The sequence below is a fragment of the Syngnathus typhle genome, linkage group LG11 (assembly GCF_033458585.1).
Source record: "Syngnathus typhle isolate RoL2023-S1 ecotype Sweden linkage group LG11, RoL_Styp_1.0, whole genome shotgun sequence".
NCBI classification, from domain to species: Eukaryota; Metazoa; Chordata; class Actinopteri; order Syngnathiformes; family Syngnathidae; genus Syngnathus; species Syngnathus typhle.
The window spans coordinates 6271405-6283802 of NC_083748.1; the positions used below are offsets into that span (position 1 = coordinate 6271405).

General features: G+C 42.3%; 2 protein-coding genes across 2 annotated transcripts; one reads left to right on the top strand and one right to left on the bottom strand.

Annotated features, from left to right (window-relative positions):
- The first annotated feature begins 155 nt into the window (after positions 1–155).
- Positions 156–6846, top strand: cse1l (CSE1 chromosome segregation 1-like (yeast)). Its single transcript, XM_061291838.1, has 25 exons — positions 156–281; positions 954–1046; positions 1174–1316; positions 1409–1510; positions 1595–1740; positions 1891–1981; positions 2056–2163; positions 2309–2401; positions 2484–2651; positions 2722–2851; positions 2927–2992; positions 3151–3353; positions 3428–3512; positions 3662–3723; positions 3802–3938; positions 4031–4134; positions 4224–4321; positions 4395–4545; positions 4618–4826; positions 4940–5037; positions 5121–5206; positions 5283–5364; positions 5715–5861; positions 5993–6224; positions 6308–6846. The coding sequence occupies exons 2-25, from the start codon at positions 962–964 to the stop codon at positions 6395–6397; spliced, it is 2916 nt and encodes a 971-aa protein (XP_061147822.1). The 5' UTR covers positions 156–281; positions 954–961; the 3' UTR covers positions 6398–6846.
- A 72-nt stretch (positions 6847–6918) lies between these two features.
- LOC133162567 (retinol dehydrogenase 10-B-like) lies at positions 6919–9238 on the bottom strand. Its single transcript, XM_061291839.1, has 5 exons — positions 8620–9238; positions 7816–7914; positions 7561–7706; positions 7359–7490; positions 6919–7271 (listed from the first exon to the last, which is right to left on the bottom strand). The coding sequence occupies exons 1-5, from the start codon at positions 9067–9069 to the stop codon at positions 7151–7153; spliced, it is 948 nt and encodes a 315-aa protein (XP_061147823.1). The 5' UTR covers positions 9070–9238; the 3' UTR covers positions 6919–7150.
- Positions 9239–12398: the final 3160 nt, after the last annotated feature.

The window sequence follows — 12398 nt, forward strand, 5'->3', positions numbered from 1 at the left end:
CCAACAATGACACTCTTGTTTCAATTATGAATTTGTGACATTATTTCTCATAGTCACTGTCATAACGGAAGAAATATAATCAAGACGCGAGTCATTGTGAACTAGGGGCGTAGCTATCTCCAATGGTTGCCATGTGCGCAGGCGCAGTTGTGTGACCGCGCAGTTCCTTTTTGCTCAAGACGTTTGAAAGCTGGCACGGCGAGCACGAACGTGCAGTGCAGTGTGTGTGTGTTATACCGCTGCATCTCACACTGACAATTCAAAAGAAATTCACAGTGACGGTAAGACTGTATTATCTTTATTAAGAGTGACGGAGACGTCAAAAACATACACTGAGCTCATTGGCGATTAGATTGCTATAAAAGGCGTGTCGCTGAGGAATGAGCTAACTTTATCCCTTGTATTAGCAATTTAGCGCTATGGCTAGCCGTGGTTCTATTTACAGGACCTGACACTCCATGCTGCTCAGATGTTTTGTCTCGCGGGATTGTAGCATTGCATTCAAATTAAACATAGTTTAAAATCTTACATTTTCACACCACCCTGTACAAAAAGCCTTTTCAGTCTCGATAACGTTTAAACGTGAAACTGATCTGAAGTCAGCAGGGCCAGCTGAATGACTGCAGGAGTGTAGCATGTTGCTAGGTTAGCTGCTAGCAAGCTAGCGTCAGATCTATAGGTTCAATGTTTGAATGATAAGTTGTAATCAATGCTTAGGGGTCAAAGGAACTGTACAATTTTGGCCTGATCCTGCGTGTATTTGAGACATTGTGTTTATTTAGATAAACGCGAGCCTTAACGTTGAATTGAATCAGCTGTGTCTTCACGCAAATGCCGCTATTTAAGGGCAGTCTGGAGCCCTGAACAACTTAATACTGACACCAATGGATAACATGAAGTATTCTATTATTGTATTGTGCTTCATAGTGACTCACTCATGATCTTCTTTCCAGGAGCAACCATGGAACTAAATGATGCTAACCTACAAACCCTCACAGAGTTCCTCAGAAAAACACTGAACCCAGACCCAACAGTGCGTCGCCCAGGTAAGACTCAGAAACTGTTAAAAGCACAGTACAGTCTCATACTTTCATGTGAATACATATTTACATGATTTACTATGCTCATTGAACAGGTCATAACACCTACTTTGCATTCTTTCTTCTGTCATAGCTGAAAAGTTTCTTGAATCCGTTGAGGGAAACCAGAACTACCCTTTACTCCTCCTCACTTTGCTGGAAAAGTCCCAAGACAATGTTATTAGGGTCTGTGCTGCTGTTACATTCAAAAACTACATCAAAAGGAACTGGCGCGTTGTGAGTTTTGACAACTAGATTGATTATTTTGTCAGTGATGCTGCTGCGTCTGCTATGAACGTTATGATTTATTGTGTGATATTTCTCAAAAGGTTGAGGATGAACCGAACAAAATTTCAGAACAAGACAGAACCACAGTCAAAGCAAACATTGTTAATTTGATGCTTAGTAGTCCGGAACAGATTCAGAAGCAGGTAATCCATCACAATGTGAATTAAGGACTACCATTTCATCTTTTCTGTTTTGAGACCAAGCTTCTGTCGGTTCTTCTTTTTCAGTTGAGTGATGCTATCAGCATCATCGGACGGGAAGACTTCCCTCAGAAGTGGCCTGACCTTTTGACAGAGATGGTGACCCGTTTCCAAAGCGGAGACTTCCACATTATTAATGGAGTGCTCCGCACTGCACACTCTCTCTTCAAGAGGTAAAGCTCATTTCTGGCTGGCATTCTAATCCAATATGATTAGCAAATCCCACAATCATCAATCCATGTACAGAATCTTGCACCTTAAGTGCAAGCTTTTATCCAACCGCATTGTCCTCTCTTTGTTTCTTATTTGTTTATCCCTCTCAGGTACCGTCATGAATTTAAGTCAAATGAGCTTTGGTTGGAGATCAAACTAGTTCTTGAAACATTTGCCTTACCGCTGACGGAGTTGTTCAAGGTTTGTTGTGGCGCACAAAATTTCCAACCAGTCATGTCGGGAGTTACTTTAGAGACTCTTCTTTTGGGTTGCAGGCAACTATCGAGTTGTGTCAGACTCATGCTACTGATATCAACGCCTTGAAAGTCCTCTTCTCCTCGCTCACGGTGATCTCCAAGCTTTTCTACAGTCTTAACTTTCAGGTTTGTTCACTTTATATATCTGAGTTTAAAGGAAACTTGTCAGAACAAAGTCTTCATTATTTATGCAGTGCTTTCTTACGAGACTTCAATGTATTGATTGTCACTGGCTCCAAATTGTGTGTTTTTTTATTTTTTTCTTCAATAGGACCTTCCAGAGTTTTTTGAAGATAACATGGAAACCTGGATGACCAATTTCCATGCACTTCTGACTTTGGATAATAAACTTTTACAAACAGATGTAAGCGTGTCGAAAGTTCCGACTTAAATTCACATTTTACTCCCCGTAAAGGAGATTAAAAGTGTCTGTTTCGGTTTCTTAGGATGAGGAGGAAGCCGGTCTCCTTGAGCTCCTCAAGTCACAGATTTGTGACAATGCTGCGCTTTATGCTCAGAAGTACGATGAAGAGTTCCAGCCATATCTTCCTCGGTTTGTCACTGCCATCTGGAACCTTTTAGTTTCTACAGGCCAGGAGGTTAAATATGACCTGGTAAGGTTACACACTAACATTTGGTGACATTTTTGTGTCAACGTTCGACTCAGTTTTTTTCTTGTTGCAGCTTGTGAGCAATGCCATCCAGTTTTTGGCATCAGTCTGTGAAAGGCCACACTACAAAAATCTTTTCGAGGATCAGAATACACTCACGAGCATTTGCGAGAAGGTCATCGTGCCTAATATGGAGTTCAGGAGTAAGGGACTGTTTTCTTTTTATTTTGGACAAGTGGATATTTTATTAATGATTTTTGTCCACAACATTTTATTAGGTGCGGATGAGGAAGCTTTTGAAGATAACTCAGAAGAATACATCCGGAGGGACCTTGAAGGCTCTGGTAAAGATTAAATTACTGCTTTTTTTTTCCATGTATAAAAATTTCTTATCCAATGGATTGATGTTTGTCGCCAAATGTTATTTTTATTGCTCATTAACCTGACCTAAAGTGGTGATTCAATGCATTTTTTTTCCTGTACGGCCCTCTTCCCTTCTCAGACATCGACACTCGTCGTAGGGCAGCTTGCGACTTGGTAAGAGGCCTTTGTAAGTTCTTCGAGGCCCCGGTCACCGCCATCTTCTCTGGATACGTGAGCTCCATGCTGGGCGAGTACGCAAAGAACCCCGGTGCGAACTGGAAGCACAAAGACTCCGCCATCTATTTAGTCACATCACTGGCATCTAAAGCACAGACGCAGAAGGTATTGGTGGTGCTTTTGTGAATGTTTTGTTGAATGATTTCATTTACATAATGGACTTTTTTTTCCCCCCTCAGCACGGAATAACTCAAGCCAACGAACTGGTGGATTTAACAGAGTTCTTTGTGAATCACATTCTTACAGACCTAAAATCCCCTAACGGTATGTGGTCTCCTTATAATGCACTTGTACGTGTCTGCAATGCCCAAGTTTTGTTACTTTCACCGTCTTAATACTTGAATAAATAGCGTGGCCAAAATACAATTCTTACTGTCAGTCTTTTGACAAGGGGCTTGATGATGTCATTACAGTGAATGAATTCCCAGTGTTGAAGGCAGATGCCATCAAGTACGTGATGATCTTTCGAAGCCAGGTATGGCCAAACTTGCTTTCTCCTTGGTGTGTGCACATCCCCCAATGCTGAATAACTTACCCCTTGCTTCTCTTTCAGCTTCCTAAGGAGCAACTGCTGCAGGCTGTTCCCCTCTTGATAACGCACTTGCAGGCAGAAAGCACCGTGGAACACACGTACGCCGCGCACGCCTTGGAGAGGCTGTTTACGATGAGGGGCCCAAATAATACAACACTGTGAGTGTTGAGTCATGTGTGGCCATCTTCCATGTCCTGGTAATAATGTTAATGTGGTTGAAATCCTTTTTTTCCGACTGCTTGCTTTTCAGTATCACCTCTGTAGAGGTGGCACCGTTTAGCGACATGCTACTTACCAACCTGTTCAAGGCAATGTCTCTTCCTGGTTCATCAGAAAATGAATACATCATGAAAGGTATCCTCAACTTGATCTTCTCTATACTCTCACCGCGTAGGCATCGGCACAGTTATTTGATGCTGCTTTTTTTTTTTCTTTTTATTAAGCTATTATGCGCAGCTTCTCCCTGCTCCAGGAAACCATCGTTCCCTACATTCCCACTCTGATTGATCAGCTCACTCAGAAGCTGCTTTTAGTCAGCAAGGTAATCTGTTTTATGAACACAGCGCTTGTTTGGATTTGCAGTACACTAAAGTTTCCTTATGTGTCGCTTTCAGAACCCCAGCAAGCCACATTTTAACCATTACCTGTTTGAGTCTCTCTGCTTGTCTGTCCGGATCACCTGCAAGGCTAACCCCGCCACCGTCGGCAGCTTCGAGGAAGCACTCTTCCCAGTTTTCACGGAGATCCTCCAGAACGATGTTCAGGGTCCGTTTCCTCCATCGACGTTTCCGGTGTGCATATTTGAGGCTCACCTTCACTTTTTGTGCTTTGCCGCAGAGTTTCTGCCGTACGTATTCCAGGTGATGTCTCTCCTCCTGGAGATGCATTCCAACTCCATCCCCGCTGCCTACATGGCGTTGTTCCCTCACCTGCTGCAACCTGTGTTGTGGGAGCGCACGGGCAACATCCCCCCTCTGGTGCGCCTGCTTCAGGCCTATATGGAAAAGGGGGGAGCCACTATTGCCGCATCTGTTGCTGATAAAATAGTACGTAACGGCCGGATAACCAGAATGTTGCATGTCTGTCCCCTCTGGCCCCAAAGACAAATATTAATGATCTGACTTATTTCATTCATTGACTTTCATTTTTTTCTCCTCAGCCTGGACTGCTTGGTGTTTTCCAAAAGCTTATTGCCTCCAAGGCCAATGACCACCAAGGATTTTACCTGCTCAACAGCATCATCGAGCACATGCCCCCGTAAATCGGCTCAGCCTATTTGAATGTTTGAGTGGTGACTCTGATTGACTGGCTGTGACACTTTTTTGCTGTTGTTTTGCCAGGGAATCCCTCACTCAGTACAGAAAACAGATCTTCATTTTGCTCTTCCAGAGACTCCAAAGCTCCAAAACCACAAAATTCATCAAAAGTGAGTAGAGTCATCAAGCTTCATTCATTTTATTGAATGGGGTTCTAAATTCTTCCTTTCTTTGTCATACTCACAGGTTTCTTGGTATTTATCAACCTTTATTGTGTCAAGTATGGTGCTATTGCACTCCAGGAGATTTTTGACAGCATCCAGCCCAAGTAAGTCTAATTTGAACACCATTGATGTGACTCTGGTAGCTCCGTTTTTGTTTAGAGGTGAAAACATCCGTCAATAATTATCTTGGTGTCTCAAAAGATTCAAATTGACTGGATCACGCTGCCTCTATCATGTTATATTTTCTACGCAGTACATATCGGGCTGACTGCAGCATTTTTACGCTCGTGAGCTGCAGCCCAAAAATATTTGAGCCTTCAATAGCTGAAGGTCTCATTTCTCAAGATGACATCTTGAATTGTGTTCACAATAACCTCAACTCAGCTCTCGGTACAAAATAGAATATCAATTGATGCCATTCAATGAATCCTGAAATCTTGTCTGTTTTTACCAGAATGTTTGGTATGGTCCTGGAGAAAATCATTATTCCAGAAGTACAGAAAGTGTCTGGACCAGTTGAGAAAAAGATCTGTGCTGTTGGTATCACAAAGGTCCTCACCGAATGTCCTGCCATGATGGACACGGAGTACACCAAGCTTTGGTAAGCGCTTATTTGAGTCTTTTTCCTGAAATAATGGCTGCAGGAGTAACATTTGCTTACACTGCGAGATTTTGGAAAAATACTATCCTTTTAAATGTACAACCTAGTTATTTGAGTATGTGTTGGGTCAGGCCTCCACTGCTCCAGGCCCTCATTGGTCTCTTTGAGCTGCCTGAAGATGACAGCATCCCCGATGACGAGCATTTCATTGACATCGAAGACACGCCCGGCTATCAGACGGCTTTCTCGCAGCTGGCTTTCGCCGGGAAGAAGGCGCACGACCCTATCGGAGACGCTGTCAGCAATCCGAAGATTTTGTTGGCACATTCGCTCCACAAGCTTTCTACAGCCTGTCCAGGAAGGGTATGTTTGTCATGGAGCGGTAAATATTTTGATCAGGTTTTCTGTAATTGATTGTTCTTTTTTTAATTTTTTTTGGCGTGTAGGTTCCATCAATGCTCAGTAGCAGTCTTAACGCAGACGCCCTCCGGTTCCTGCAGGCTTATTTACAGGGAGCCAATGTGCAACTGGTTTGAACGCTGTTCAATACAAAAAGACGCTGTAATCTTCACACACACACACGACTGCCGTCAAACAGTGGAATTCACCCCAGAGGTAATCATTCATGAATATGGGTTTCCTCAGACTACAATTAGGTTTTGTTTTTGTTTTTTAATATTTTAAAGACCATGACCAAACGCTAGCCTAACACCTACAGATTTGTTTTTTGAGCTCTTGCGTTTGTCGTGAGTAAAAAGTTGGAAAAGAATTAGGTGCAGAAGTCCATCAGTCACTTTTTCCTACAACAACTCTAGCAAAGGAAATTGAACAACAGCTTTTGAATTTATTTAGGCTTTTTTTTTTTTTTTTGAATTATGTGTTGCATGTTTCCCGTAGCTTTTGTCATTTCTCGTTTGTTTTGACACTGTTTTTCATGTGAATAAAAAAAAAAAGAAGAGGCATTTGTATAGATTTGGCCTCCGTATCACTTTGTGGTTCCTCCCTTGTGTCTGCGCATCACAATCTCAAATGTAAATTATCATTTGACATTCTCTAGTACTGGCTTGCTCAACGTCAAAGTATCTTAACTGTCTTTTACAGACTTTATTGACATCCAACTGTTCGTTTTATAATCTAGACCAAAATGGAGACCGCAAAATTGCTGTTTTATTGCTATCAAGTCCTGAGATGTCGTGTAAAAATAGAGGTCACTTAAAGTCTGTTGTAATCACATGTTTCATTCCAACACAAAATACACATTAAATATTGTCGAAGCAACGACGGGAGTCTCATGATGATTTTATATGGCCATTACATGTCCTCTGTTCAACGTTCTTGATGAAGGGCAGCATACATTTGTCTCCTCCCATGAAGCGATATGTGGCAAGATTTGCATCCCATGGTAATAAACTACAAAGGGAAAAGAGTACAACACAATCAATTGTTGCCTACTCCTCAAATGTTGAGCAGGTTGTGTGAAAAGTGGACTGCACTTACGCTCGTGTCAAAAACGGGATGTACATAAGGCGAGGGATGCAAATCATTTGCTGTTCTGCCAAAATGGCTGTCATGGACTGCTGAACGGTGTACAGAGGCTCCAATGGTGGAATTAGACTGCGAAGCTCCTTCCTAAAAATCGGAGATTAGATCTTAAAATAACGGTCAGATGGACAATAGAAGCTTATCTGTAGTATTCCACCTTATTTCGCAGCCTGCAAACATCCCCGTGTCCACAATGTAAGGGCAAATGAGCGTGGTTTTAATTCCATCCAGCTCTTCTGCTAACAACTCGTGGGTCAGTGACTCGTGGAAACCGACTGCCCCAAATTTACTGGCACAGTAATCCTGTAGGAAGAGCATCAATACATTCAAACATTTCTTGTAATGTACAGTCAGAACCTTTAAAATCATCGGTACGACTTGAGCACATGTTGAGAATCCTTGCTTTACTTACTTCCACACATGCAGTGCTGAAGAGGCCAAGAGCACTTGCAACGGTTACGATGTGACCGTGGTTCTTTGCCTTCATCTGAGGCAGGAAGGCCTTGGTCATCTGAGTTTAGAAAGATATGATTGTCATTTGTGAACATGACATGAGAAGGACGCCATTTTACTGACACTCGTATACACGATAGTGCTGCTGTACCTAATGTTGTGACTGCTAAATCCACTATGTGAATATGTTGTGCTGTTATAATGAGCTTCCATATTTGAGCACGGGGCTGTAAGCGGATTAACAATAGACTCACATGCTTCGACTGGTTGTTCTCATGAGCACCAGAACTGTACAGCAGAGGTGGGCAACGTTTACCCATGAGCTTTGCTGAACAGAAAAATGTACACATTGACCATTAAGGCCTCTTGGGGATGTGATGGAGTTGCTGCTCCCTTCACACTCTGATGCACAAATACCGACTGAATAGATGTTATGTAACTCACGTCAGGCGAGTAAATGCTGCATGTGGCTTCCCCAACATGAAACCACATTACATTAATGCCTAGGAAGATTCTTCAGCTCTTTCCTGATTGCATTTGGCTTTTAATCCCTTCAATTGTGTCAAAATAGAAATTGCCCATGCATGATATAAAAACTAAAAGGTTGTCAGAAAATAAATATTAAAACAAAGCACGGATACCTTAAAATACATAACGCTATAAACAGAAGCACGTGTCACTTTTAGTTGAATTTGTACTTTGGCGTTCAGCAGAGTGCATGACATGCATCACGCCCTTTTTTGGAATCAAAGTCGCGTCTTACCCAGAACAAAGCGTGGCAGTTGACGAGTAGGGTGCGCTCCAGAAGCTCATCGGGGCATTCCAGCAGCCTCCTGCCAGCCACAACGCCCGCGTTGTTGACCAACATGGACACGTCCCCGACCTCCGTCCTCACTCGCCCCGCCGCCTCGTAGATGCTCTCCCGCCGCGACAGGTCCACCGTGTAGGCGTGCACCTTGACGCCAAGATCCCGGGCCAGCTGGGCGGTGCGTTCATTGGCAGCCGCGTTGCAGTCCCATAGAACCAGACGGGCGCCCTCCTTGGCGAACTCCAGGGCGAACAGGCGGCCCAGGGCGCCCCCGGCCCCGGTGATCAGGCACAGCTCCCCGTCTATGCTCTTCAGCCTCGGGCGCAGAAAAGTCTGGACAACTGCGGCCAGGATGGCGTAGGTCAGGTCGATGAGCATCAGAAGCAGGTCTACGATGATGATCATGATGTTGCCGCGAGGAGAACTTTGTCGTGTGGTGTGGTGCGGATTGGATGGACATTTTATATAACCGGATTAGGATTTCGAGTTAGACGCTTGGCGGCACCAACAGAACAAGCATTTTTTTTGTGTCTGATGTCAGAAAGTGAGTGACGCTCACGGGTTCAGAACTCCATTCAGGCGAGGCGGAAGATTATGATTAGTAACCATAACCCCGACAATCGAGCCCCGCTGTTCACGGGTTTGTGCCTGTCCCGGCGAAAATCCATGCATTTTGATTTATTCCAGTGCGCTGTATACTCATAATCTCCAAAATCTCACAATAGAAGTCTGGTCATTCTGATTTAAATTCTGGTAGTGTCCAATCAATGAGCCATTCACATGGTGTATTGAGAAGACATTTATGATTTCATTATCTAGCCCAGAGGTGACAAACATAGGCCCAAAGGGCAAATACAATGTATTTGTACAGTTGTCGAAGACAGGGTACATTGTCACAACTTCGTCACGCCTCTGCTCTCAACCAGTCGCAATTAATTCAAATTTTACACAGGTCAGTATTACGTGTGCTTTCCAAATCTATTCTGGAAAAGCTCCTTTTGTAGTTATGAGTTATGAGCAATTGATGATGTAAAGTGGATTATCCCTCCCAGACTAAAAATGTTAAGGTGATAAACGTCTTAGCACGTGTACACAAATCCCAAATATTTTGAATTTTTCTCATGATCAATCCAGAAAATATGTACTGTTTTTACAAACAACAACGAAAACATTTGTGAAATCTTAAGTCTGAAGTTGTGACTGGAGTGAACTGTGTCAATTTTTTTGAAAAAATGTGGATCATGATGGATACAACAATAATGCAAAAATAGCTGTGAGCAAGTCTTGTACAACAACTGGACGGGACATATTAGATACACCTCATGGACACTTTAATAGGTCCACCACACGAGGTGAAAAAAAAAAAAAAGAATAAATAAATAAATAAGAAAGTGTAGCGAACGATTCTGTGAACGATTGTTTTGAAAGAATATTTTGAGTGAACTAATTCTAATGGTTCAGTTCACTTAAAAGAACTGGAATGCATATCCCTAGTGCGCTGCCATGTAAACCCACAAGAGGGCGCTGTTGTTTTAGATTTCCAGTCACGACCGTCACCCACGACCATTCTTAAAACTTCCCTTTTATACTCTCAAATGCGATATAGTCACTTTTTTAAATTAAAAAAAAAACGATGTCACAGAGTAAGGCTCAGGGGACCCAGGCTGGAATATCTTCTTTATTATTCAAGAGACAATTGCTTCAAAATTGCTCACCATCAGACAATTTAAGACTACATTTGACAATATATTTACAGTTTGTCAATCAGCACTACATGCATCAAACTCGAACGTCAACTTGTACAATGTTTGTTTTCTTACAAACATTTGGTCAGACACATAAAGGGGCATTTCAGATAGACACAATTAGGGTCTCGAAGAGGTTTATATCCTCAGGCCTGAAGCAGAAAGGGTAGTATTGGTTCAAATGTATCATTTGCTTGTATTTGGCTTAAACCTCTTGCGTGGCATGTTGTGCTTAGAGAATAAGTTACCTAATGACAGTCCTTCAGCCATCAGGGACCAAAAACATATAATGGTGCTCAACAACAGGACATAAGGGTATAAAAATGAGCAAGGACGCTGGAAGTTAATCCATCAGAGAACTAAATAATCATTAGACCATGTGTTGTTGAGAAAAAAAAAAACTTATGCTGCGTGCTCATCTTCACACAGATTTTTCACAATGTAAGGTGACTGAATACAAATGAAGCTTCACTGTCTGCCACACCAACCTTTTCTCATTACGACTGCTTTCTCTGCTTGACGTGTGGACTAAACCAGCGGGAGACCAATTCATTACTCCTCCAGGAAGTGAACATGGAAGGAAAATAATGGCGCTACAGTACTGCTAAAAAGTCTACACACCCCTGTTATTTTTATATCAACAAAGAAAAGCTCAAGATTCGTCATTTCAAACCATTAAATGTAACCAACAACCTGTGCAACTCAATTGAGAAAAAAAAACAAGTTGAAGAAGGGAAATACAAATATTTATAGTGTTGCAGAAGTGTACACACCCTTCTAACCCTTAGATGGGATACCTAGCTTGCATGTCTTGAAATCTCTCACATCAGTGACTGCTCTTAACATTTCCTGTAAGTTGAATAGCTCGTTAATTCAGAAAGTTTGTTCCACGGAACTACATGACGTCCATCGGTGTAACCGAGTCTCCTCTGCTGTCCCAGACCGGCCAGTTGCATACATGCCATCATATTTATAGAACGATCACAGATCCTCACAAAGGATGTCTCAACCCAGAGGCGATTTTTGCATCGTCATTCCGCACAAAGGACCCGAGCGGTTTTGATAATGAAAAATAGAGTGCATGAGTGCTGTGTATTATTGAGCTATACTTCATGCTGACAGTACGTTGGCCCGTGTCTTTCTTTCTAAAAGAGCACGAGAAGTGCAAGCGATGGCCTCATGATTCCAAGAAGACTGCACTGCACACATCACGGATGTCAGTCGTAATTAAGCTGACAGCTCTGCTTGCTCCAGTCCCCTTCCCATTTCACCTCCGTTGCCCCTATGTGGCGAGGTAAATATTTAGAGTTTGTGGCTGGATAAAGCTCTGGTTGGCCACTTAAAATGATGTTTTGGAGTTAGCAAAAATAATAAAATTAAATAAGACTGCAAAACTTGATGAGAGCTCATTATATATATGTACCATTCATTTCCTGACATTCTATGACAGGGGTGTCGAACTCATTTTTTTCACGGGCCGCATTTCAGAGGGCCATTATGACTGTCAACCCAAATAAATGTATGAGCACCTCATATTATATACAGTAAAAGCTACGAAAGAGACAATTTTCAATTCTAGCAATGACACACGAATTTGATGCACAATTTGTCTTTGTGGGCCACATAAAATGATGTAGCGGGCCGTATCTGGCCTTGAGTTTGACGCCTGTGTTCTATGATGTTGAAGAACTTCATCACTGTAAGACCCCTGCTCGCATCAAAAGTGAGCAATCCAGTCGCCATGGAAACAGGGATTGTCCACTTTACCGAGCATGTTTGCACCTGTATGTGATTGAAGCCACTTTTGTTTTAACTGTGAAATGTTAAAACGTTGTTCAAGGATCCTCAAATCACTGCAAGTCGTATATCTGAACATTTTTGAAAATTCTTTTGAACCAAAATATTCAAATCATTATTATTTTTATTTCCATTTTCTTTCTATTTCTTTTCATTTTTAATATTTATGTACTGTGCCAGATTGGTGAGGAT

What these genes read in the sequence shown, in the direction of transcription:
- LOC133162567 (XM_061291839.1), bottom strand. Translation starts at nt 9,069, where the DNA reads ATGATCATCATCGTAGACCTGCTTCTGATGCTCATCGACCTGACCTAC. An exon ending in TCAGCACTGCATGTGTGGAA is followed by an intron (nt 7,707 to 7,815) that starts GTAAGTAAAGCA and finishes CTCTTCCTACAG; the next exon opens with GATTACTGTGCCAGTAAATT. An exon ending in ATCCCGTTTTTGACACGAGC is followed by an intron (nt 7,272 to 7,358) that starts GTAAGTGCAGTC and finishes TTCCCTTTGTAG; the next exon opens with TTTATTACCATGGGATGCAA.
- cse1l (XM_061291838.1), top strand. Translation starts at nt 962, where the DNA reads ATGGAACTAAATGATGCTAACCTACAAACCCTCACAGAGTTCCTCAGA. An exon ending in CCCAACAGTGCGTCGCCCAG is followed by an intron (nt 1,047 to 1,173) that starts GTAAGACTCAGA and finishes CTTCTGTCATAG; the next exon opens with CTGAAAAGTTTCTTGAATCC. An exon ending in CTACAGCCTGTCCAGGAAGG is followed by an intron (nt 6,225 to 6,307) that starts GTATGTTTGTCA and finishes TTTGGCGTGTAG; the next exon opens with GTTCCATCAATGCTCAGTAG.